General features: G+C 41.7%; 1 protein-coding gene across 2 annotated transcripts; it reads left to right on the forward strand.

Moving 5' to 3' along the window:
• The first annotated feature begins 19 nt into the window (after positions 1–19).
• Positions 20–25,829, forward strand: SLC25A17 (solute carrier family 25 member 17). Of its 2 annotated transcripts, none has more exons than XM_080626856.1 (9): positions 20–140; positions 11,452–11,512; positions 12,558–12,624; positions 15,886–16,037; positions 18,465–18,581; positions 19,281–19,426; positions 20,604–20,699; positions 24,812–24,894; positions 25,343–25,829. In XM_080626856.1, exons 1-9 carry the CDS (start codon positions 87–89, stop codon positions 25,488–25,490), a joined length of 924 nt encoding a protein of 307 aa, XP_080482982.1. In that variant the 5' UTR covers positions 20–86; the 3' UTR covers positions 25,491–25,829. The 2 variants fall into 2 exon arrangements, with proteins under 2 accessions (XP_080482982.1, XP_080482981.1); XM_080626855.1 differs by lacking the exon at positions 20–140 and adding an exon at positions 9,890–9,996.
• The last annotated feature ends 476 nt before the right edge of the window (positions 25,830–26,305 follow it).

Below are 26,305 nucleotides of genomic sequence, written 5' to 3' on the forward strand. Positions count from 1 at the left end.
GCCGGGCGGGCGGGATCATGGCGCGGGAGGGTCTCGGCGGTACCGCGGTACAAGCGGGGCGGCCAGCGGCCGAGCCCGCGAGAGCCATGTCTTCCATCGCCTCCTACGAGAGCCTGGTGCACGCCGTGTCCGGGGCCGTGGTGAGCGAGCGGGTCGGGGCTTGCAGAGCAGCTGCGGGCGGCGCCGGGTGGGGGAAGGGGGCGTCTCCGCCGCCGTTGGTGATGACGGGGCCGAGGCCGAGGGGTCTGGTCGGTGGCGTGTGCCCGGGCCAGCGGGGAGGAAGGGCGGGCGGAGCAGCCGGGCCAGCAGGGTGAGGGCCATGCTGGGATAACCGGCCGCCTTAAGCCTTTGTTTGAGTGAGGGGCCACTGGAGGGGGACCCCGCGCTTGAGGGGCGGCTTCGGGGGTGTGGAGGCGGGGTAGCCCGGCTGAGGGGCTGAGGTGGGACCAGGCTCTGCACGATCACAAGGGAGAGGGGTTGGGGTGAGGGCGCCTTGACACCGAGTCCAAGCTCTGCCACCCATCCCGTAAGAGCACGCTTGCAAGTTCCCCGGTGTGTTTGTCAGTAGTTTTGGATGTGGGGTTTAATGAGCACCACAGGAGCTGTAGGTGTGCTCCCTTAGACAGTGAGCCTCCAAACATCTGAAGTTGGGCATCTAATTAGCAATGAAAATTTAAGCCTCTCAGAAGTTCAGGTAGAGGGACATCTTCAGCTGTGCAGTATAAGAGTTGTACTAAATATCTGCCTTCTGCAATTGTCTCATAAATTATAGAGTCACAGGCTGGTTTGGGTTGGAATGGACCTTAAAGCTCATCCAGTTCCAACCCTCTGCCACAGGCAGGGACACCTTCCACTAGACCAGGTTGCTCCAAGCCCCATCCAGTCTGGCCTTGAGCACTGCCAGGGATGGGGCAGCCACAGCTTCTCTGGGCAACCTGTGCCAGGGCCTCACCACCCTCACAAGGGAGGACATTTCCTAATGTCTAATCTAAATCTCCCCCCTGTCAGGTTAAAGCCATTGCCCCTTGTCCTGTCACTACTGGCCCCTGTAAAAAGTCCTTCTCCAGATTTCTTGTAGGGCCCTTCTAGGCACTGGAAGCTGCTCTAAGGTCTCCCTGGAGCCTTCTTTTCTCCAGGTTGAACAAGCCCAGCTCTCTCAGCCTGTCTCCATTGGAGAGGTGCTCCAGCCCTCTGAGCATCTTCATGGCCCTCTTAATACTTAGAAGTTGTGAAGGATGAAGTAATGCATAGGTGTTAACCAAAGAATAAAGCAAGCACAGTGCAGCTAGAGGAGGTTTTTGTGGATTATTGAATTCAATTTTTCATGTGACACTTGTAAATTAAAAAGTAGTGTTTAATTTCTGTAGATTTTCTTATATGCTCAAATGACTGCTAGCTCTGTAAATAGCAAATCAGCCTTGTACTTCCAATAGATTGAGAATTTTAGCGCAATGTAGCGTTTTGGACCAGACATACTGATGGATTTCAAACAAGCTGATGCAGCTGTACTCTTGGGTTATTCCAGACTGGCAAGAACACCTAAACTTGTGTTTTGGCAATTGCCAATGTACTGTTCTGGCCAAACTTCCTGTTCTAATTTGAGTCCTTAGAAGAACTCTCAATGTCTTCTGTAGGATGAAAGTTACTAAATGTTATTGAACAATAAGGGCTAATTCTAAAGGGAAAAAATAATTTAAAGGTTTTTTTTGTCTTTATAATAAATAAACATGGAGTTATTGTCTGTTCTTCAAAGTGTTTTATGTCTGCTTATTTAAGTATCAAAGGCAGCGGGGATTTTGTTCCCACTTTCAAGAAATGGAACTCTGGAGTAATCTTGTTATTGAAGTAGTGTTTGCTCTCCTTTTGCTGGTCCGTACAGAAGCTGGTAACAACTTCTAGCCTTCACTGTTAGGTTTTCACTCTCATCTCCATATCACTATAACCAGGCTGTGCTTCTGAAGAAATTTTGTGTTATGAACCGAACATGTAAATCCAGCCATAAATTTAAAATGCATAATGAAATGGTATCTCAAGTCCCTTGGTGGTGTTAATAAGGGTAATAGAAATTCACAATTGTACTTGAAGTTGCTTATATATCAGCAGTGATGTTGCTGTGAAGGAAGACAGAGCTTTTTGGAGCTCTTGGACTTCAGTACCCTTGTACAGAAGTCCTTTTTTAACTGCCTTATGCTGGATACCTTGATATTTTTTTGTCATAGTAAAGGTGTACTTATCAATTTAGAGATTGTTTACTGCTGTAATATATACATTTTGGTAAGATCTTTAACCTTGGGTACTAACTGTCCCAATATTGTCTCACCATTTGCTTAAATTATTATAAAGCACACTGATGTGCAGATGTGATGCAAGACTTTAAAGAAAAAAAAGAGAAAAAGCAACCCACAGAACTGTCCTGAGGTAATAAGTCAGAAGAACATGCCAGATCACAACATGATAGTTTTTGTTTCTGTTCAGCTATGGTCAAAGTTCATATATCTTGTAGGCTGCCTGGTCAGACCTGAGACAACTGAATAATTCTGTGAGCAGCAGAAAACTCAAGGCTTGATTTCCTTTGAGCTTTAATTGAATTACCGAAGTATTCCTTAGCTCTGCATATAGCTATAAAGTAAACTTTCCTGTTACAAAAGCTATAGGAATGAGAATTGTATAGGCGTATTATGAGAGTAGTCAAGCTGCTTTTATATATATATATTAATTATTGTTATTTTTTAGAAAACCAAACTATAGGCTGCACACCTCTTCTTGGCAGCAGTTGCCTCAGTCCATTGGTTCTGACTGCTTACTGCCATCTCTTGGCTACTGCACAGTTGTTTATGTGGTGCTGTGGCTCATCAGGGAACTGATCAGACTGAAGAAGGAGCCCAGTGGAAAAAGTTGTTTATTCAGTTACATTAGTTTCCTTCTTGCATCATTGTGTAGGTGCCCAAAAAGTTATGCCACCAGAACAGAGGAGTCAGAGATGCAAACACAGTTGACCAAGAGCTGGGATTGCTTAAGCCAGTTTGTACCTGTCCTAGCGATTATCCAGCAATAGCATGACTTGACTTGGCAAGGCACCAAGATTCAGTGCCGACAGGGAGGTGGTGGGAAGGCAGACAGTGAAGCCTCACCCTTTCAACAGTACAGGGTCATGCATTTCAGTATACATTCATGAAGTCAGTAATAGGAGTTACTTTTCTTGCTCGCCTCAAGTGTGATCAGTAAGGAATCTCAGCTTATCTCAAGGTGTTTTGTTGCTGGGGAAAGGGCTGATCTTGCTCATTCCTTTCTTTTCCCTTACTTTCAGCCATGAAATCATGTCTACACCACATGATGTTTCTGGCAGTCTCCTTGCCATATAGTTCAGCTGTTCAATTTATAAAACTAGGAGAAAAGTAACTGCCTTTCTGAGTTTCTTTTCCTCAATTTAGCAAAAGGAGGGGAGATTATACAACTTACCTTTTATTGGCAGTAATCTGTTAGATCAGCTGACTTATCTCTTGACATTCTGTTGGGCTATAGCTTTATATATGTTTTAAACCAGTTTGAGCCTCATTGCATGGGAATGATTCAAAGCTGCATCGGGGTGGCTCAGACTTCACATTAGGAAGCATTTCTTTACTGAGAGGGTGGTCAAACACTGGAACAAGCTTTTAGAGAGGTGGTTGATGCCCCATCTCTGTGGGTGTTCAAGAGCCATTTGAAAAATGCCCTTAATAACATGCTTTAACTTTTGGTCAGCCCTGAAGTGGTCAGGCAGTTGGACAAGGTCATCGTTGTAGGTCCAACTGAAATACTCTATTCTGTACCTTGTGTCCACCTATTTGTCTTGTGTGCCACCACCCCAACTATTTCCCCATTAACATTTTCTGATTTTGAACGCAAGTGTGTATGTTGCTGTAGGATGAATTGCCTTGAGAGAACAATTCAGGATAAATCTCACTTCAAGAGGGTGAAAGCAGGATAAATTGAGCAGGGAAAGGTTGGAACTTGCAGTGGCTGTGTAGTATTGTGGCTGTTCTGTGCATAAGTGTGTGCAATTAAGTTCTGAGGTTAGTTTCAGAGCTGCTGTAATGCAGCTGTCATTAAGAAGTATATTTTGGCTCTTTTTTACACTTGTTTTTGTACTGTCTTCTAACCAAAATTTATTTTTTGTAAGATTTTAGTCAGATGGGTTTATTAATCCTACTTGCTGTGCAGCTCTGCACACAGAATTGTTGAGAATGCTGAGAATGAGCAGACACGGAACAAGTATGTGGGAGGGCAGAACCAACTCTTTTGACTACAGCCCAGACTAAATGGGTTAAAATAACCAGGTAATTATGGCCAAGTGTTTCCTTTCATGTGTTTCAAGTGTTTTGGCCAAGAGACCTCCTTGGATGGATAAGTTGCTCCTGGGGAAACTTCGAAGGAAAAAGAGGCTTATAAAAGGTGGAAGCAAGGACAGGCGGCCTGGCAAGAATACAGGGATGTTGTCTGGGAAGCTAGGGACCAGGTTAGGAAAGCTAAGGCCCAGTTAGAATTAAACGTGGCTAGGGATGTGAAAGATAACAGGAAGGGATTCTGTAGGTACATTGCAAATAAAAGACAGACTAGGGACAATGTAGGCACTCTCTGGAGACTATCAGGAGAACTGGCTACCCTGGATTTGGAGAAGGCTGAGGTTCTTAATGACTTCTTTGCCTCGGTCTTCACTGGCAAATGCTCTGACCACACCACCCAAGTCTTGGAAGGCAGACACAGGGACTGTGAGAATGAAGACCTTGGGCCCACTGTTAGGAGAGGATCTGGTTTGAGACCATCTTCAGAACCCGAATGTACACAAGTCCATGGGACCTGATGAAATCCATCCATGGGTCCTGAAGGAGCTGGCAAATGAAGCTGCTATGCCACTGTCTGTCATATTTGAAAAATTGTGGCAGTCAGGTGAAGTTCCCAATGACCAGAAAAAGGGAAATATAACCCCCATTTTCAAGAAGGGGAAAACGATGACCCAGGGAACTACAGACCAGTCAGTCTCACCTCTGTGCCTGGCAAAATCTTGGAGCAGATTCTCCTGGAAGACATGCTAAGGAACATGAAAAACAGCAAGGTGTTTGGTGACAGCCAGCATGGATTCACTGAGGGGAAATCCTGCCTAACCAATTTGGTGGCCTTCTATGATGGGGCTATGGGACTGATGGACAGGGGTAGAGCAGTTGACGTCATCTACCTGGACTTGTGCAAAACGTTAGACACTGCCCCACATGACATCCTTGTCTCTAAAGTGGAGAGACATCAATTTGATAGGTTGACCACTCGGTGGATAAAGAACTGGCTGGATGGCCACACACAAAGAGCTGTGGTCAACGGCTCAATGTCTGGCTGGAGACCAGTAACGAGTGGTGTCCCTCAGGGATCAGTGTTGAGACCGATCTTGTTCAACATCTTTGTCGGTGACATGGACAGTGGGATTGAGTGCGTCCTGAGCAAGTTTGCTGATGACACCAAGCTGTGTGGTTTGGTTGATACGCTGGAGGGAAGGGATGCCATCCAGAGGGACCTCGACACGCTTGTGAGGTGGGCTGATGCCAACCTTATGAAGTTGAACCATGCCAAGTGCAAGGTCCTACACCTGGGTCGGAGCAATGACAGGCACAGCTGCAGGTTGGGCAGAGAAGAGATTCAGAGCAGCCCTGTGGAGAAGGACTTGGAGGTATTGGTTGATGAGAAACTGAACATGAGCCGACTGCAGTGTGCACTCGCAGCCCTGTCCTGGGTTCAGCAGCAGCAGTCATTTTTTCTTCTTCTTAGGAGCTGCTGCAGCACTGTGTTTTTGACTTTTGGCCTGGGAACGGAGCTGATAACACAGATGTTTAGACTGACCAAGGACTTTGTGAGTCTCATGCTCTGCCAGGGAGGAGGAGAAGCTGGGAGGAAGCAGGGACAGGACACCTGACCCAAACTAGCCAAAGAGGTATTCCATACCACAGCATGTCATGCCCAGGATGTAGAACTGAGAGTCCCCGGAAGGGCTGGATCACTGCAGGGTGAGGGTGAGGTACCGGTCGGTGAGCGGTTGTATTCTTTTCCTTGTTATTTCCTTTATCATTATTATTATTATTAGTGGTAGCAGTAGTGATTTGTGTTATACCTTAGTTATTAAACTGTTCTTATCTCAACCCGTGGGAGTTGCATTCTTTCGATTCTCCTCCCCATCCCTCCAGAAGCGGAGGGAAGAAAGGTGGGGGGGGGAAGTGGACTGCATGGTTCTGATTTACGGCCTGGGCTTAAACCACGACAAGCCCAGAAAGCCAACCGCATCCTGGGCTGCATCAAAAGGAGCGTGACCAGCAGGTCAAAGTAGGTGATCCTGCCCCTCTACTCTGCTCTCCTGAGACCTCACTTGGAGTATTGTGTGCAGTTCTGGTGTCCTCAACATAAAAAGGACATGGAACTGTTGGAACAAGTCCAGAGGAGGGCCATGAGGATGATCAGGGGACTGGAGCACCTCCCATATGAAGACAGGCTGAGAAAGTTGGGGCTGTTCAGCCTGGAGAAGAGAAAGCTGCATGGAGACCTCATAGCAGCCTTCCAGTATCTGAAGGGAGCTTATAGGGATGCTGGGAAGGGACTCTTCATTAGGGACTGTAGTGATAGGACAAGGGATAAAGGGTTAAAACTTAAACAGGGGAAGTTTAGATTGGATATTAGGAAGAAGTTCTTTACTGTGAGGGTGGTGAGGCACTGGAATGGGTTGCCCAGGGAGGTTGTGAATCCTCCATCCTTGGTGGTGTTCAAGGCCAGATTGGATGAGGCCTTGGGTGGCATGGTTTAGCATGAGGTGTCCCTGCCCATGGCAGGGGTGTTGGAACTAGATGATCTTAAGGTCCTTTCCAACCCTAACTATTCTATGATTCTATCTGCTACCTGCTGTTATGAAAGCTGGAAAAACTTAAGTCTTGTTAAGACTTCAACCAAGAGTTGTCTTAGTGAGGAAACACCACCTGAAAAATAATCCTTTATTGCTGATTGTAGAGACTGGTCAAAGCAGCCTGCTCCAGAGCTGGAGTGTTTCCAGAGCCAAAACTTGCTTAAATGTATGGCATTTCTAGCTCTAGGAAATTTCAAGTCACATTGTACAGTCTACACTGTGCAGTTTGCTTTAAACACAGTCCTTGTGTTACTAGCTGTATCCTGTACCTTGCCACTGTTTGAATGCTTTGCATGGCTACTAACAGAAGAATGCCAAAGCTTTAGTAGCCACTTAAGGCATTTAACACTACTGTAGAGTGTTATCAGGCTTTCCACCAAGCCTGGGTCTTTTTGAGTTAGATACCCTTTCCAAAAGCTGTATAATATTGATGCTAGAGTACTAAAGAAGAAGAAAGCTAACTGATGGCAGGGAGAGAGGGGCAACAGCTCCACAGCTGTGTGGTGCAGTTGGCATGCTGGAGTGAAGGGATGGGATCCAGAGGGACCTCTAAAAGGGCATATGCAGATACGTAACCCTGTTGTAAAGGAGAATGACTGACTGCTTTTCCATTTAGAGGTTTTAAAGTTTGGATCACTCTGGAAATGAAGAGGTTGTTGAATTCACAAGAAGTGAATCTGGTACACCTAGGCCATGTAAATGCCTCTGTGCAAACATACGTAGCATGGGGAATAAACAAGAAGAATTGGAGATGTGCACACACCTGCAGGACTATGATCTTTTTGGCATCACAGAGATGTGGTGGGATGGCTTCTATGACTGGAATGCTGGAATGAAAGGATACAAGCTTTTCAGGAAGGACAGGCAGGGTAGATGAGGAGGGGGAGTCACCCTCTCTGTCAGTGGCCAGCTGGGGTACATGGACATCTGCCTGGGGGTGGATGAAGAGCTGACTGAGAGTTTATGAGTCAGGATTAAAGGAAGGGCAGGGATAGGGAACATTACACTGGGGATCTACTACAGGCTGCCTGACCTTTAGCAGGAAGACTGCGAGGATGAGGCCCTCTGTAGACAGATAGGAGCAGCCTCATGTTCACAAGCTGTGGTCCTCATGGGGGATTTCAACCACCCCACTATCTGTTGGAGGGGCAACACAGCAGGACATAAATAATCCAGGTGATTCCAAGAATGTGTTGATGAGTACTTCCTTCTCCAAGTGGTAGAGGAGCCAGCGAGGAGAGGGGCCATGCTGGACCTTGTTCGCACTGAAAAGCAAGGGCTGCTGGGGAATGTGAAGATCAAGAGCGGCTTTGGCTGTAATGATTGTGAAATGCCGGGGTTCAATATCCTTAGGGCAGCAAGGAGGGTGCATAGCAAGCTCGCTACCCTGGTCTTCATGGGAGCATACTTTGGCCTTTTCAGGGATTTCTTTGATAGGGTATGACATGATAAAGCTCTGGGGAAAAGAGTGGCCCAAGAAAGCTGGTTAATATTCAAGGATCATATCCTCCAACTGGTGCATCCCGACAAAGAGGAAGTCGGGCAAGAATGCTAGGAGGTGTGGATGAACAAGGAAGAGCCCAAACACAAAAAGGAAGCCTGCAGAAGGTGGAAGCAAGGTAGCCTGGGAGGAATACAGAGAAATTGTTAAAGTACCTACGGATCAGATTAGGAAAGATAAAGCCCTGACAGAATTAAATCCGGCCAGGGACATCAAGGGCAACAGAAAAAGCTTCTGTAGGTGATGTTGGTGATAAAAGGAAGACCAGGGAAAATGTAGGCCCTCTCTGAAAGGATATGGGAGACCTGGTTACCCAAGACATAGAGAAGGCTGAGGTATTCAGTTACTTTTTTGCCTCGGTCTTCACCAGTAAATGCTCCAGCCACGCTGTCCAAGTCACGGGAGGAAAAGGCAGGGACTAGAAGGATGAAGAACTGCCCTCTTGTCCTGGATTCAGCAGTAGCAGTCATTTTTCTCCTTCTTAGTAGCTGGTGCAGTGCTGTGTTTTTTGACTTTCGGCCTGGGAACAGCGCTGATAACACTGATGGTTTTAGTTGTTGCTCAGTAATGTTTACTCTGACCAAGGACGTTCTGAGTCTCATGCTCTGCCAGGGAGGAGGGGAAGCCAGGAGGAAGCAGAGACAGGACACCTGACCCAAACTAGGCAAAGAGGTATTCCATACACAGCACATCATGCTCAGTATATAAACTGGGGGCAGTTACCCGGAAGGGCTAGATCACTGCTGGGTGGGGGCGAGGTACCGGTCAGCGGATTGTGAGGTGTTGTATTCTCTTTCCTTATTATCTCCCTTATCATTATTATTATTGGTGGTAGCAGTAGTGGTTTGTGTTATACCTTAGTTACTGGACTGTTTTTATCTCAAGCCATGGGAGTTACGTTCTTTCGATTCTCCTCCCCATCCCTCTGGGAGCAGGGGAAGGAAGGGGGGAGTGAGCAAGTGGCTGTGTGGTTCTGGATTGCCAGCTGGGCTTAAACCATGACACCTCTGTAGGAGAAGATCAGGTTTGAGACCATCTAAAGAAACTGAATGTGCACAAGACCATGGAACCTGATGAGATGCATCCACGGGTCCTAAGGGAAGTGGTGGCTATAGTTGCCAAGCCGTTATCCATTGTGTTTGAGAAGTTGTGTCAGTCTGGTGAAGATCCACTGACTGGAAAAGGGGAAACACAACCCCATTTTTTAAAAAAGGAAGACCCAGGGAACTACAGGCTGGTCAGTCTCACCTTGGTGCCTGGCAAGATTGTGAAGCAGATCCTCCTGGAAACTGTGCCACAGAAAATGAGGTGACTGGTGACAGTCAACATGACTTCACCAAAGGCCAGTTTTGCCTGAAAAATTTGATGGCCTTCTGTAACAAGGTTACAGCATTGGAAGATAGGGGAAGAGAGAGTGAAGTCCTCTACCTGGACTTGTGCTGCATGACATCCTTGTCATTAAACTGGAGAGACATGGGTTTGATGGATGGCTGGATCACTCGGTGGATAAGGACTTGTCTGAATGGTTGCACTCAATGACTTGATATCCAAGTGGAGACCAGTGATGAGTGGTGTCCCTCAGGTTGGTATTGAAACCAGTCGTGTTCAGCATCTTTGTTGATAACATGGACAGTAGGATTGAGTGTGCACTGAGCAGGTTTGCCAATGACACCAAGCTATGTGGTGCAGTTGACATGCTGGAAGGAAGGGATGGGATTCAGAGGGACCTTGACAGACTTGAGAGGTGGGCCAGTGCCAGCCCAAGTGCAAGGTCCTGCACCTGGGATGATGCAGGCACAAATACAGGCTGGACAGAGACTGGACTGAGAGGAGCCCTGAGGAGAAAGACAGGTGTGTTTGTTGACAAGAAGCTCAACATGACCTTGCAATGTATGTTTGCAGCCCAGAAAGCCAGCCATGTCCTGAGCTGCATCAAAAAGAGCGTGGCCAGCAGATCGTGGGAGTTGATTCTCCCCCTCTATTCTCTAGTGAGACCCCACCTGGCGTATTGCATTCAGCCCCCAACACAAGAAGGATGTGGATATGTTGGAGGAAGTCCAGAGGAGGGTGATGAAGATGCTCAGAGGGCTGGAGCACCTCTCCAATGGAGACAGGCTGAGAGAGCTGGGCTTGTTCAGCCTGGAGAAGAGAAAGATCCAGGGAGAACCTAAAGCATCTTCCAGTGCCTAGAGGGGCCCTACAAGAAATCTGGAGAGGGACTTTTTACAGGGGCATATCGTGACAGGACAGGGGGGAATGGCTTTAACCTGACAGAAGGGAGATTTAGGTTAGATATAAGGAAGGAATTATTTACTGTGAGGGTGGTGAGGTGCTGGCACAGGTTGCCCAGAGAAGCTGTGGCTGCCCCATCCCTGGCAGTGTTCAAGGCCAAGCTGGATGGGGCTTGGAGCAACCTGGTGTAGTGGAAGGTGTCCCTGCCTGTGGCAGGGGGTTGGAACTGGATGAGCTTTAAGGTCCCTTCCAACCTGAACCATTTTCTGATTTAATTCGTCATGTGTAATTCATGCCATAGGGGGTGTCTTGGTAGACAGATCTTTATTGCCTAAATTGGAATTTAGTACCATGCTAGCTTAAGTCCTGAGAAACATGTACTGTCAGGTTTTAATGAACAAAAGTTTGTGTTAGGTTTTTTTTCCTCATGTCAGAACAAGGTTATTGTAACATAACGGTGGTTTGTGGTTGTGTTTTGTTTGGGTTTTTTTTGTATTTTTTTGGTGGTTTTTTTTGTGAACTAGAAATTGAGAACTGAGGACAATGGAGAATGTGCAATATGTTTGTCTCCTCTTGACCAGTTTATTGGCTCAGACTTTCTGTTTGGGCATAAAGCTTTAAGGCTTTTGAAGATTTCATTTTAGCTTGATACGAGAGAAATAAAGTTTTGTAATCATGTAACCAAAACAACACTTCAAATAGACATTGTTGTATATGGGTTTATCCCTTTTTTAAACTTACTCAGTATGCTGGTTTCTGCACAAGCAACTGATATACTGTATAGCCAGTTTATTTTGTTTTTCAGGGCAGTATGACTGCAATGACTGTGTTTTTTCCTTTGGATACAGCTAGGCTTAGACTTCAGGGTAAGTGTCAAACTCTAGTTTCTTTGAATGATGTTTCTGTTCATCTTGGCTGGGGCACTTGTGAGGGTGGTTGCAAGGGGCCTGTCTTGCATGAACAGGAATCTTACCTGTGTAACACTAACACCATTTAATCACTAACAGTATTTTTCAGCTGAAGGTAATTCTGCCTTTTGGGAGATGGGGCAACTTTTTAACTAGCTGAAAAGCTGTGTGATCTATGGCCAGACATGGCTTTTAAATGGTTATCTAAGAGCAAAAAAAGAAAAATAAAGATGTGAGATTACACAGGATTACATTTGTGTGTTGTTGCTTTTGGCTGCTGAGAACACTTCAAAACACAGGGCAGTATCATGGAAAACTAATCTGGAATTATTCCTGAGGATGGTTTAAAGGAACAAATTGGGGTTAGAACTGAGAGTGGGAATATCCAGTATTTACACAAATGCATCTGGGTATAAAATTTGTTGTTCTAATGCTCTACCAACTAATCAAAAGTCACAGGATCACCAAGTGTTTTAGAGCTGTGACTAAAGTGCTATTAAGAACTAGAAGGAGATAATCAGCCAGGTCATCAGAAATTTACAGCTGAGAAACAAGCACCATGTTGCTGTTGAGCAGCTTTCAGTGAAGGAAGAGACAGTGTTTTGCTAAGGCTTAGCTCTTTGCTTTGCTGGAGGTGCTAGTCTGGAGTCCAAGGCATGATCTTGAGAGCAGTTATGCAGGCCCAGGTCTGGCCTATTACCTAATGGGAACCTACCTTCAGTTCATGTTGCAACTATCCAATTAGGAACAGATAACTACAGATACTCTAGTGCACAACAGGACATGCCAGTCTGGCAAAGAATAAAACAAGGAAGGAGCCTTACCTGGCAGATGAAATGAAGGAGACACTTTCTGGTTTTGCTGCAGAAATAGGGAACATCTGTTCTTTATAAGAAAGAAGAAACATGCTTTTCTGGGGAATGTTCAGAGTAGGAAGGATAAGGATTGAAAATGAGTGCTAAAAATTGGAATAATGTGAAAGGTTGATTCTTCTGTTTTCCAGTTGATGAGAAGCGGAAGTCTAAGACAACACCGGCAGTCTTACTGGAAATAATCAAAGAAGAAGGCCTGTGAGTAGATACCAATTTTCTGCTTGTTTTCATGTAGACAAGCTCTAAAACTATTTGGATTTGCTTTAAAAGTGGAATAGTTAGCCCATATCTGCGTGGGCAGATTTTTACTCTGAATTGTCTTCATGTAAGTGTGATATGATTTGCATCATCTTATGTGTTCATCTTTAACTGATTTGGATTAATTTTCTTGAGCACCTTATGCAGTTGATCTGCTCAGTGATGTAACTGTGCCTTCATTAGTGAGGTAGCCGTGCCTCCTTAGAAATGCAGGTTTGTACGCAAACGTACTTTGATGTACCTGATAAACCAGCTTCGTCTGCCTGGAATCTTGGGTGTGTCCATTTCTCATAACTAAGATGAAACTCTTGGGCAGCTGGGCCACTTTCAACAGGAGAATTGAGACATGCTTCCCAGTTGGAAGTTTTCTGTCCTCCAAAGTATGTGCAAGTAAACAAGAAGTAATTCTTTATCCTGGTGAGATTCAAAATCTATCTAAAAGCGGTTCACTTTCAGTGATGCTGTGCTTTAGTATTTGCCACACAGTCTCAGCTGAGCTGGCTGGGAAAACAGTTGTATGCTTGTCTTTATTACAACTAATTTTCCTAAGTGGATCCCTGGAACTCTTCAGTAGGTCGGAGCTTCCAGGACACTGAAGTTGACAAAAGTTTAGCTTGGCCAATAATGTTTTGCCAGCTTTGAGCTTGAGCGGTTGGTTAGTTGTACACGCAAGTACTTCTCAGTCAGGTGGTGACCTCTCTTATTTGCATTCCCTCATTACTTTGTCACAAGAGGGTGGCAAGTAAAAATTACATTCAATTAATTCAATTAATTCAATTAAAAAAAAAAAAAAAGGGAAAGAAAGAAGAGAAAAAAAGAAAAAAGTAAATTGGAGAGACTGCAAAAGTGGTCATCCTACTTCTCCTGTGAAACATTAAAAAACAGTAATTCTGGCAAGAGGGCAACATTGTTACTTCCAGAAGTTTTGGGAAGGCCTGGCTAAGCAATGAATGATACTATAGTTTTAGGGGTGTGTCTGGGACAACTAAAAACCCAAAACAGCAGTAAGTCTGAAATGAGATGCAAGATCATAAGCTTAAACAGGAGAAGTTCAGGTTAGATCTAAGGAGGAAGTTCTTAACTGTGAGGGTGGTGAGGCACTGGAACAGGTTGCCCAAAAAAGTGGTAAATGCTCCATCCCTGGCAGTGCTCAAGGTGAGGTTGGACAGAACCTTGGGCGACATGGTCTAGTGTGAGGAATCTGTGCCTATGGCAGGGGGTTTTGAACTAGATGACCTTAAGGTCCTTTCCAAGCTGAACCATTCTGTGATTCTGTATTGTTTGTGTGAGTTTGTAGTCTCTTGTCTTGTATCACATCACACTTTAGTGAAACTGCTTTTCTTATCTAGATAAAGCAAATGGGTTTAGCAAATGGACATTCTGTAGAAGTTTATCAAACAGCTTTGCTTTCGTCCTTTTCTAGGTCAGATGAAAGATGTTCGCTGGTATACACTGAATTTTTCTCAAGGTTGCAATTTAGGTTTTAAGTTAGGTTTTATTTGTGTGCAGAAGTATGTGTGTGAATTACAGGTGCTAGCACTGACAAGTCATTAAAATAAGCTAATGCTTCTTGTCTTGGTTTTGTGTTTTGTACTGCAAGATGTTTAATTTGAAAATCATTAGAAGTTTTTCTTACTAAATCAAGCAAAACCAAACTAAACCTCTCAGAGGCCATGGCCCTTAAAGGGTGTTTCTCCCTCTCTTTTTCAGCACAGAAAAGATAGGTGATGCAAAAATTGTTCTATTCTGCACATGACTAACTGTATAGTCAGTTAACTTGTAACTGTTGGGTTAGCTAAGCCTGGAGCTTCAGAGACACTCTTAATACTGTGCTGTATTCCCACCTACGTGGGAGAAGCACTTGATGCATCCAAGCATTTACATTATAAGAACAGTCAGATGCTGCATTTTCCATCCTTGCATCTTTTATGGTCTTCTTGGGGATCCTTATATATTGTGTATTTTCAATATTCTGATGAATACTAAAGAGCCTCCATGATTACTGCTAGTTATTGAAGAGATTTCTTACACACTTAACATGATACCAGTTCTCTACCTGTCCCATGCAGCATCAGTGAAGGTGTGTATCATTATCTCTTTCTGGATGTATTGTAGAACATGCTGTTGAGGTGTCCTTGTTTTACAGGCTCTTCAGGCCTGCCAGAGAAGGAAGCTTTGTTAGTCAGGTGTTAGGAAATCATTCTTGAATTAAGATAGATTTAGATGATACACAATGACAATTACTCACAACACCTCAAAAATAACACAGCTGTGAATCATAAGGTGGTATTCAGTTTTTCATCTATTTGATTAATCTAGTTAAATTTCAGTAGGTGATGTCTGTTTCTTGCTTACCTGACTGATTTGCTCTAAATTTTAATGGAAGACATTTGTTAGAAATTCCTCCCAGCTGCATATCTCATATGCCCTATGTCTCAGGTTGCATCCTTTGGAAAACTCCTCTTGGTGAAATACATTCATTTCAGTAATTAGTCTTCTGGTTTTAAACAATATGTGAGAATCTAGGCTTTTTTTTTCTTCCTTATCTTAGGTGTTTGGGGTGTTTTTTAAATTTTTTTTATTTATTTTGTATTGAAGGGGTACTTGTCTTTTTATGTTTTGTCCAGCTTTATTAAGCATTGCTTTGTTTCCTTAGAGATCTGAGCATCTCTTTACTGGGCTTTTTTCTTTTGTATTGTACTGATGACTCTGTTTCTCAACAAAGATGAGAATTCTTGTCATGCCTTCGTATGTTTTAGTACATGGTTTGAACTGATTGTATCAGTATGTGTGCTAACATACGGACTGCACACATGTATTCATCCCCTGGATGTTTGTAGTTCACTGCTGTCTGTTGGTAGAGAGCAAATATGGTGGTAATACTCACTTTTGGAGTGAGTGAGCCCCAAGCTTCTCACTGTAAATATATTGTACCTCTACGACTCCTTTTCAGTGCAATTATTCCTGGTTACTATAATTCATAAATACAAGCATTAAAGTTTTTTGGTTTTTGTGTTTTTGTTGGGTATTTTTAATGGTACAGTCAGGAGTTTAGTATGGTTTGTTACCATTATTGATAAAGACATATCTAGTTAGTGTTGCATGCAGAATACAGTATTGTATCTCTGGGACGCTCCATGTAACATCAGCCAAGTCACATAAATATTTTGCTGATCCTTATGACTTTTTCCTCTCCATTAGGTTGGCACCATATCGAGGATGGTTCCCTGTTATCTCCAGCCTTTGCTGTTCCAATTTTGTTTATTTTTATACATTTAATAGTCTTAAAGGTCTCTGGGTCAAAGGTCAGCATTCAACCACTGGAAAAGACTTGGTTCTTGGGGTTGTTGCAGGTAAGACTTAAAAACCTCAATTTCATCCAAAATTGATTTTTAGTGTATCTAATATTTTTCTTTATGAAGTCCACTGGAGATCACACTGAGTGCTTACATCTCCCACTGTATGTAGAGCTGCTTCGTTGTACAGCTCTGATTTGCTCGTGTGTCCTCCCTGCCTCATAAACTGCTCTATAGTGAATTCTGGCACAAAGCACAGTATTTTATTTGTCTGGTGTGTTCTTTACCGTGGTGTCTAAGTATCATTATTGAGATTTTGAAGACAAATGGTGATAGTTTATTTCAGAGGAAAACATATATACCAGTTCTAAAGTATTTTCAATTATGGTAAGTAAATTTTTAATGTAAGCATTTGGGTGTCTCTTTTCAGACCTTTTTAGGGTTATCAATTGAAAGTGACAGAAAGTCCCTAGATATATGCGGCTCCAGTGGAACTATATGTTCTTTTTCATCCCTTCTTCTCATATGGATGCTACAGTGGGTTTTTTTTTTGAAGGGATGATGACATTAAGTGGCTTTTCTAGCACATCCAATGCGAAAAATCACCACTGTGTGCCTGCGTTTGCCAGTAATATTCCACAGGAACAATTGCTTGTGCAACTATACTGAAAGAAGCTGATTGAACAAAAAAAAAAAAAAAAATCTGCGTAAAAGGCTTGTGACTTTAAATTTTTTTGGGGGGGTGGGTAGGGGAAGGCATTTCGTTTACTTTTTGGTAGTTTCTTGTACTTTCAGTGTAGGCACAGTGAATGGCTGAATAGTTGGGGGAAAGTAAGGAAGGAAATTCTTAAGTTGGCTTTATACATTCTGGAAAAAAGGCTATAGGAATTAGGGTAACAGCTTGTTAGTTAAATGACTTCTTCGGTGTCAGTAGATTGTATCCTTATAGTGGAATAATATCTGGTATAAATTGAAAAATTCCACTTAAGGTGTTTACTAATTCTTTCTACCTACTTTTCATTCCTACTACTGCTAGCAAATATGGATTGGGAAAATACATTAACAAAACCCAAAACAAAACAAGCCACACAAAAAACCACCAGAACAACAAACAAAAAACTTTTCCAGTCTGGAAAATAAAGTTTTATGACTTTTTCCTTTAACCAGGTCTTGGTGAAAAATTACAAACAGACTGTGCTCTAACCTTTTGCTCCTTAATGTAATCACATTGACTCTGGTTAGGAGAGATTAATGTGGCTTGCCTGTTATAGTGCTTGATTTTGCTCAGAACATCTTTGGCGAGCTGACTGTAGTCCTTGTGAAGGATACTGAAATATATTTATGTTTATGTTCTGTTTTTCTGAACCCTCTTTAAGGAAAAGAAAAAGAACAAACAGGCACAATGTAGGCGGTAAAGTTTCACCTTTTTTTTGTTCACCGATTTACTGTTAGTGATAGTGTTAACTTGATAGTGATGTATCTCTATGTAACTTGCTCTGTCGCTTGGATTCCTACTGAAGCAACCAGTGTAGAAGCAATTGCTAATTTCTGTGATGCAGAAATATTAGTAAGAAAGATCAGAAACTTGTTTTTACTTAGTTACTTCAAAGTAACTGCCTCCGTCATTACTGAACAGGAGAGACCTGTATCAGGTGATTGCAGAAGAGGTGTCACTTAATCCTTTTCCCTGTTTGTTTAGAACTGTATTTTGCAGCACATCTTTTTATTTTATTTTTTTTTTAGCATTATGTATGCTTGTCTATTTCTTTTACCCCTTCCTAATTTCCGGTACTCAACTGTCAAGCTTTACTGCTGGGGTTTGTTGTTGCGTGTAATCTCTTGCCACTCTAAGCCTTACTTAGAGTATTTGCAGGATCCTGTATTTTCCACCTTAAGCGTACTTAGTGAATCTAAAAGTTAGATAGTCTCATTCTTTTGGAGCTCTGTTCTGGTGATCAAGCTACATTTATTTATCCATTTTGATCTCTCATTATAAAATAATCCTTCTAACCTTATCACTCGGTGTTTCTGAAAGTAGGCAGGCAGCAAGTCATAATGGAGTGAAGTAGGGCATGAAAAAGCAGAGCGTCTAGTGCTCCAGTGTGGTGTCATATGCAGCAAGATAACAAGTTCACTTAAGATTCCTTCAGCATGTTCACATTTGGTGTATTTTGTTGTCTGGTGTGACTTTTTGTTGGGTTTTGTTTGGTTAGTTGGTTTGGGGTTTTTCTGTGTTAGTTTTTGGGGAAGAGTAGCAGAGATGTCTTCCTGCTGTGTGCAGTGGTGGAACTGTGGGCGATACCTGAAGTACCTCATTAAAAAGTACCACTATACCTTTCCCATCTGCTGTGTTAATTGTGTTTCCTTCTTCCTACCAGTAATTTCAGTAGCCTGTGAATCAGGGTAAAAGCAAATAAGAAAACATTTGAAATAATCTTCTGCTTCTTGCTGATTTTTTTTTTTTTGTGCTGTGTTTTGTATTAGGTGTAGTGAATGTTCTTTTGACCACTCCTCTTTGGGTGGTGAACACGCGTCTGAAGCTGCAGGGAGCAAAATTTAGAAATGAAGACATCGTACCAACCAATTACAAAGGCATAATAGGTAAGCGCCTGCTATTGTCTTCAACCAAAGAAAAGTTCATTAAATTAAATATATCAAGGACTCTGATGTTTTAGGACTTTTGTTCACGTAACTGATTTCACTCTAGAATCTGTATGCTTCCCTTCTGCTTTGCTGTATTTGAGTTTTGCAGGAAACTGGATGTGGGTGTTTCTGATGGTAATTAAGAGTTTATAGTATGCATACCTGTAACTAAAACACCTTTTGCAAAGGCAGGTATCTTAGCATAGAAATACCAGAGTAGTAGTGAGCTCAGTGAGATAGTAGTGTGGGTCTGAGTTTGGCCAGATAATTTGCAGCTTAAACTTCACTCAGTTTAATCTCTTCCTCACCCACATGTTCAGGCTGTCTTCCTTTTAAAAATATAAATATATATTGTTGTAATTTTGAAGAAGGTTTAGAAGACCTTAATGTTGATGGTGAGCTTGTACTAAAGAAAGCAAGTTGTCTGTGCGGATGATAAACTTTGTTTATGTTAATGGTGATATGTGCAAGAACCTCCTTTGTCACTGTTTTTCTGTTAAATTCCAGATTAGAATGGAAGATTAAAAAGTTACAGAAAAAACTGCAGTGGGCTTTTAAACACTTTGAATTTTACACTTTAACTTTTCTTACCTTCTACAGTCAGAATTTTGTACTCAAAATTTTAATGATTCCTCCCTTCCCTCCTTTTCTTCTCAGATGCCTTTCATCAGATAATACGAGATGAAGGAGTCTTAGCTTTATGGAATGGTACTTTCCCCTCCTTGCTTCTGGTCTTCAATCCTGCCATACAGTTCATGTTTTATGAAGGCTTTAAACGGAAGCTTTTGAAAAAGCAGCTGCAAGTGAGTATGTTTTGAGGCCAGTTCATATCAGTATGTTAAGAAGTCATCGTTTTTCCTCAGGATGTAGTGAGATTATTTTTACATGAGATCTTGTGTCATGAATGAGGCTTGGGTCTTTACCATCTTTAGTTGGTACTGCAGCTGTAGCACTCTACTTGTGCCTGGTGGAGCTATCCAGTTACATTATGGACAATACATTTTTTGAATTATGAGCTTCCCTCTGCATCATTATTTGCCTGCTGGCTAATTGCTGTATTTATTTCTCATGTTTCTTTTAAATAACTTAATTCTGTCTTAAATTAGGGTATGCTTTGTCCATGATCAGTGGAGAGGGAAAATACATTTGTCCCCTAGCACTGGTCACTTTTATTTTTGACAACATTTTTTCTCCCTATTTGATCTTTTCTTTATTGTCTTAAGTATATCGGATTGACCTTTGTTTTCTTATGATGTGCATGAGCGTGCATATTTCTGTTTGGAGTCAACATATTTTGCAAATGTGAAGTATGTTTTGAAATGGGCACATACTTACTTTCAGTGATTAATTCACTCTGTTAGACTGAGGTAGGCTGTAATCAATCTTAGGCTGTAACTATGTATTTGGTGCATGGTGGAACTCTCTGGGCTTTGGAAGTGAGTTTGGGCTTCCAGATAGTGTTCTTAAGGGAGGAGATTTTTAGCCTATGTCATCAAGACTAAAAGTCTGCCTGATAGTGTAGTGATTACATCTCAGGATTATAGAGTGGTGTTCAAGGAGTCTTTTACTGTCACCTTTTCACAAGTGCTGTGTGACTTATTGATTTAAATGATGAAAAAGCTGAAGTACTTAGTGATTGATGGTATGCTTTAATGCTGTCTCCTGGTCTTTTGTCTACTCTTGGTGCTTTAAATTGGTCGAGTTGTATGGCTTTCTTCATTATGTTTTAATAACCTAGTTATAATGAGAAATGCAAAAGCTTATGAGCAGGTAGAAGCTACAAATAAACACTAGTTGTGGGAAAGTAAGTTGGTTGAAGTATAACTAACTATTTAAAATGAGAAGACCCAGATACTTTGTGAGATCTCTCTGCCAAAGACAACCCCACAGCAGGTAGCAATACAGAACCCCCAAATACATATGAGTAATTGACTGTTTCCGTACTGTGTGGAAGTAATATGTTCGTTATCTATTGAACAGCTCACATCTTTGGATGCTTTTGTCATTGGTGCAGTAGCCAAAGCAGTTGCCACCACCCTCACTTATCCTCTGCAGACAGTACAGTCAATTCTGCGGGTAAGTAATAATTTCATTCCAGTGTAGCTGCCTTTGACTTGTTCTGTATAATGCAAGCCTTTTTCATATGGCTTGTTTTTCTTGATGTTAATGAACCCTTTAGTTTGGGAAATCCTTTTGCACAACGCAGGCCACTGAAAAGGCTGCCTCTCTTTTTTGATTCTGTACTGACAGATTCTGATAGAACTTGGTATTACTGGTGCGTATCTGTTTCAAGCAGCCAGTAGGATTGATAACATAATGCATTGGTATAGTGTCTCACAGAAGATGGTGCACCATACTACAGAAATGTAGATTTACCTCTTTGAATACAAATAGAAAACATGTCAAGTGGGAAGTTAAAATTAAAAACTTTAAAACAGGTTTGTTTCCAGATTACCTAGGGTAATCCAGAAAAGTTCTGTTCATAGGTTTGGTTTTATTCAGGTGATGGCCTGACGTTGTCAGTAGCCAGAATATGATTCATCAGAGGATGCTGAGCTCTCTCATAAATAGTACTTTTAACCACTTGTCTGGCCTTGTACGCTAATTGTAGTGGTAGTGGAAACCATTGCATTTATTCTCACTTGTGATTTGTAAGTATGCTGGATAATGCTGCTACCTTCAGTGTGTATCAATACATAAGTATATTCTGTGCTTTTTAATCTATTTTTGTTTCTTGATGGTTTCTATAACAGCTAAATATTAATAAATGTTACCTCATGAAATATGCTACTTTCCTAAGGAAAAGCCATAACTTGCCTGTATGTTAAAGCCATTATATATGTTCTAAAACTTGCATGAATTTGGAGAATTAGTTGAACATGAGCCTTCCATGCCTAGTGTCTAGGCTTATCTAATAGGGGATTTTTCTTGTTAATTGTTCATCTGGAAAAGTGATTTTCATCCAAGTTTTATAATTATTTTAGTTTTTCTTCTCTCTAATTGGAGTGAGCTTATGTGTATTTTGCTTTTTGATAACCTGTAAAAAAATAGTTTGGATGCTATATTTCTAACTAACAAGATTTGAGTATGTTTACTGTGTGGTATTGCTACCGTGAAAAGACACTAGATAAAACTCCCTCTTCACAGCTTTCTACTTCAACACCCTAATGGTGCACAAAATGGCATCTGCATTGTAGATGTGTGAGCCACATGCTAATTTTGTCAGCAGTCATCTTTTCTGAAGTTTTCATAACTTTTGATGGTCAATGCCTTCGTTCAGTGTCTTGCCCTGTTTTAATAACCTGGACACATCTCAGGAATTAAAAGTAGTAACACAGGCTTCTATTACTGAAGTGACAGATAGAGAAAAACATTTAACAAATACAGCTTTGTGTGGAGAAGTTGCAACATCAGTCTGTTCCCAATTGATGCATTTTCTGCTGGTGCGAAGGAGAACTGGAAAGAAAGTTGGAGTGATCTATTTTAGCCTTAGCATTGCACAGCAGTGCAATTTTCACTGGGCTACATCAATATAACAACTTCAACCCTCATTCCTTTCTGTAGTTGCTATAGAAGTGGTTGCAATTTTGTGACTATTATTTCATGTTCTGCCTATCTCCTTTTGGCTTTTTGAACAAAATTCTTCCATCTCTTGCTGACAGCATTATCCTTTAAAAACAGGGCAGCTCTGGTACATTGTGCTGCCAGCTTGATGTACTCAGCAGCTGCTGCTTACTGCTCAGCTCAGCTGAAGTCAGTTCGCTGCTGGCTTGCCATGGTCAGTTGCCTTTCTGCTAGAGCACAGCTAACCATCAGCGGCCTGGTGGGGGACTTTTTCTCACAGTGGCCCACTGAAATAAAGTGGCCTATATGCTACTTCTCAATGCCAAACCATTCTTTCCCTGTGATGATGGGGAATACAAGAACTCTCTAGTTCTACAGTCACTATGGATGACTTGTTTCCCTTTGCTCTGTGAAAGAAGTAATAGCCAAAAACCCTGAACACTTCTGCCGAGGACAGCGGAAATGTGTATCTGTGATACCTGTACTGTCCAGTTCAAACTTGCTCTACTTCATAATCAATCATAGAATACCAGGTTCAAGGGACCTCAAGGACCATCTGGTCCAATCTTAATGTGTTTTCTAATCTAAAGCTAGCATTGTTATATTTTATGATGCTTTTGTCACTCACACTGATATATATATTAAAAAAGTTATAAAGAAAGGTTTAGTAGTTTCAGAAATAACATTCTGCATGAAGCAACACTTTATATAGTTGTGGAGTTATTTGAAACAATTTTAGCAGATGTAAGCACAAGCTAATACAACCTCTATTCATGATTCATAAAAAACTTATGATAATCATTAAATATTATTCATAAACTTAAACAATTAAATTCTATTCAAAGTAGAAGTACAGGTGTCTTTTTCAGTCTTAAGCCTTTAGAAACTTACTATTGTTTGAAAGTTATTAGGGCTCTTTGTAGAGAAGTCACTAAACATTTGCTTTCAACTTTTTGACAAAGTGCTGTTCTTGCTTCCATACAATGAACAGTTACCCTGTGTAATGGATAGCGGTCAGCATGTTCCAGCCTTACCATTTCTTATTATGACTATGTCATTTTCAGTCATTAAAAATGCACGGGACAAGGGTTACTTATTAGGCAGTGAAACTGTTCTTTAGCTTATGTGTTGGTAAAGAGTGGATAAATTAAATTTGCCACTGGAGAAATAGCAGTAGTGTTCATGTTCGTAGTCATACTGGGTGAAAGCATTCTCATTAAAAATCAAGCCTCTTTTCTCCAGTACAGAGAATGCCAGTCGTTTTGGGAGATCTTCTGCAGTAATCAGTGAAGTATTGATGACCTTCAGAGAAAGTAACTTTTTTTTTTTCCTTTTGATGAACCTTTGTTTACAGTACAAAAATAGTCCAATGGTAGAGAAAAAAGGAGAAAGAAACACCTAATCCTGGAGTTGTTTGGAAGCCTATGAGTAATCTGGGCAGTGACTGGCATAGTTGCTTGGAACCTAGCTAGCAATTTTTTGGGGTGTGTCTGAGTCTTTGACAGTAATCCTTAGCACTGATTTATGAATATCAAATGAGTTACTTTTTGATGAGAAGATAGTGGATTGTGAGCAAATATTTGCCTGATAAAGGGAGATTTCCATCAATGTTCTGTCACTGCTGTTTCAAAGTCTTTAAGACATAGCAAAGAGACCTGTGCCATCCTGGCATTTTCTTACAATTTCTGAACTGCCTCAGTCTGTTTGCATACTCTTTCTACTGTCAGTGGTAATTTCTTACACCAAAGAAGTAGCAGTTGCCTGAGTAAGTTCTGGGCGAAACTCATCCACAGGCAGTTGCTCAAGTTCACCTTTCTTAGCACAGAAGCATAATACAGGTAAAATAGCTTCAAAAGCTGTTTGGCTATGTTGTTATAAATACAAGTGTGGCAAGCCTTGTATATTAATAATTCATAGTTCCAGCTTGCACAGTTCTATCAGCCTGTGGCAGATAACAGTATCCATGAATCCTAGAAAAGGAGTTGCTGAAATTGCTAGTTTAACTCTGAGACATAAAATTACAGCAGCAGCTATCATGCCTGCTGAAAAACAGTTTGTGGATAAGCAAATGCAGTGAGTAAGAGAATATTATTTAGCCCAGGTAGGTGGATCAAACGATTTTGGATTCTTCCGCAGCAGTTCACATGTAAATGTTTTGCTCTGAGATGTATCGCTGGGCAGATGAATTTTGGGTTCAGCTCCGCAATCTCAGTGTAATAATGGTTTGTAGATGTATGAGGCTTTGAATTTTTGTGAAATGAAAACTGTGCAAGCCAGAAGTTGTTTTGAATGTCATGTCCCTACTAAGGCTGCAAATTACACTTTGAAGGTCTTGAAAACTGTTTCCTCCAGAGCAATTGAAAGAGAGCATATATGGCTACATGTAATTTCTTAGAATCCATCTTAAAATGAAAACCAATTATTGCAGCAAATACCGTTTTAGTGCATTCTGTGTAAAGTTCAATAGTGTCAGCTTTGGCCTCAGTTCTTCACTGATGGCTAGTACAACCTGGAAAATGTTAAAAGAGGTTTAAGATAGGCTTTCCAGATTTCACACATATTGGGTTCTTTGCCCAGCACCATGGAGAAATAGTGAAACAAAATGCTCTGCCTTTGTTTTCCAGTTTGGACGCCACAGGTTGAACCCAGAGAACCGAACTCTAGGCAGTCTTAGAAATATTCTTTACCTTCTTCAGCAGAGAGTGAGGTGAGTTTTCTGTGGGTTTTTTTCTAACATGATATAGAAGACTTGAGTATTACTCATATGTTGAAAATGTCATTGGATCTACATTATGGGGGGGGTTGCCTCTCTTAAACTTGCCATTTGAATCAACCTGGTTTCTGTAATATTGCAGAACAAGTACACAAACACAAATCCTTCTAAATATCTGTACAGTAACTGGTACCAAGGATATCTGTGGATATCAGTTCACCTCTCATCTTGAAAAGAAGCAAGTTTCTTGCACAAAAGACAACTTTCTGCAGAATTTTCTCTTTAAAATATTATTAAACAAAGCTAGCACTCTAGATCAAGAATGAATTTAAGATTCTTATGGTTGTGATTAGTTGTGATATTAATTGTTCTTTGTAGTGTACTGATTTACTTACAGGGGCTATTCACACTTGTTTTCTTGTTTGTTTGTTTTCTTTCTTAGGCGTTTTGGACTAATGGGACTCTACAAAGGCCTTGAAGCAAAGCTCCTGCAGACAGTCCTCACTGCTGCTCTTATGTTTCTAGTGTATGAGAAATTGACTGCTGCAACTTTCACAGTCATGGGATTAAAGCATTCTCGCAGGCATTGAAAAAGGGACCTATGCCAAAGATTCTGGGGTCTAGAAAACACATGCCAGTTTCTGAGACCAGACTTGGGTACAAAGGGTGCTCACTTCCTCTATTTCTTTTTAGCCATCTCCATCTCCATAATTTGGAGAAATTTGGAATACACTCTATAGGGCCTGTTATCAGGAGTTCAGGAATGGCCCAGTCCTTACTCTTCTGTGGACTCACAGTGTTAAGGAACAAAGCAGAGACCTTACTTAAGCACTTGACGTGAGATTTTAATGATTTGGTTGACATTCTTGGCAAGAATGAGTCTCTCTCGCTTTGCTTTCTTGTTTTCCCTCAAATAATCCTCAACTATTCTTCTACCTTTACCTTCTGTCAGCAGCTGCTGGGGCTGGTTTTATGTTATTTTCCTTGTCCTGTGTTTGTGTCAATTCTTACGTGGTTCATTAAAATAACTCATAAAGAACAAGATTTTTGACGTGGTTTTCTTTTGACTTCAGGTATGTTTGTGGCACAGGATGATGGGATATTGCCCCAGATATCTGGTGGTGAGATTTCTGAACTGCTAGAATGTGCATTACCAGTGAATAGGCATGCTGCCTTCTTAAATCCACCCATTTTTAATCCTGCAAATTTCAAATGCAGATACTGGCTAGATAGGAAGAACAGAACCTCTTGCTTTTTCAAGATGAGTACCTCCAGCTGCCTCAAAAAATGGACTTGCTGCTCAGAAATACGTGAAGTTCTGTAATCCTGTTTCTTGTGAGTGTATGTGAATTCACACCATGCTCTCAGAGCAGACAGGGAGCTCTGCCCTACACTTCAGAAGTAG

The sequence above is a fragment of the Psittacula echo genome (assembly GCF_963264785.1).
Source record: "Psittacula echo genome assembly, chromosome: 1".
Classification (NCBI taxonomy): Eukaryota; Metazoa; Chordata; class Aves; order Psittaciformes; family Psittacidae; genus Psittacula; species Psittacula echo.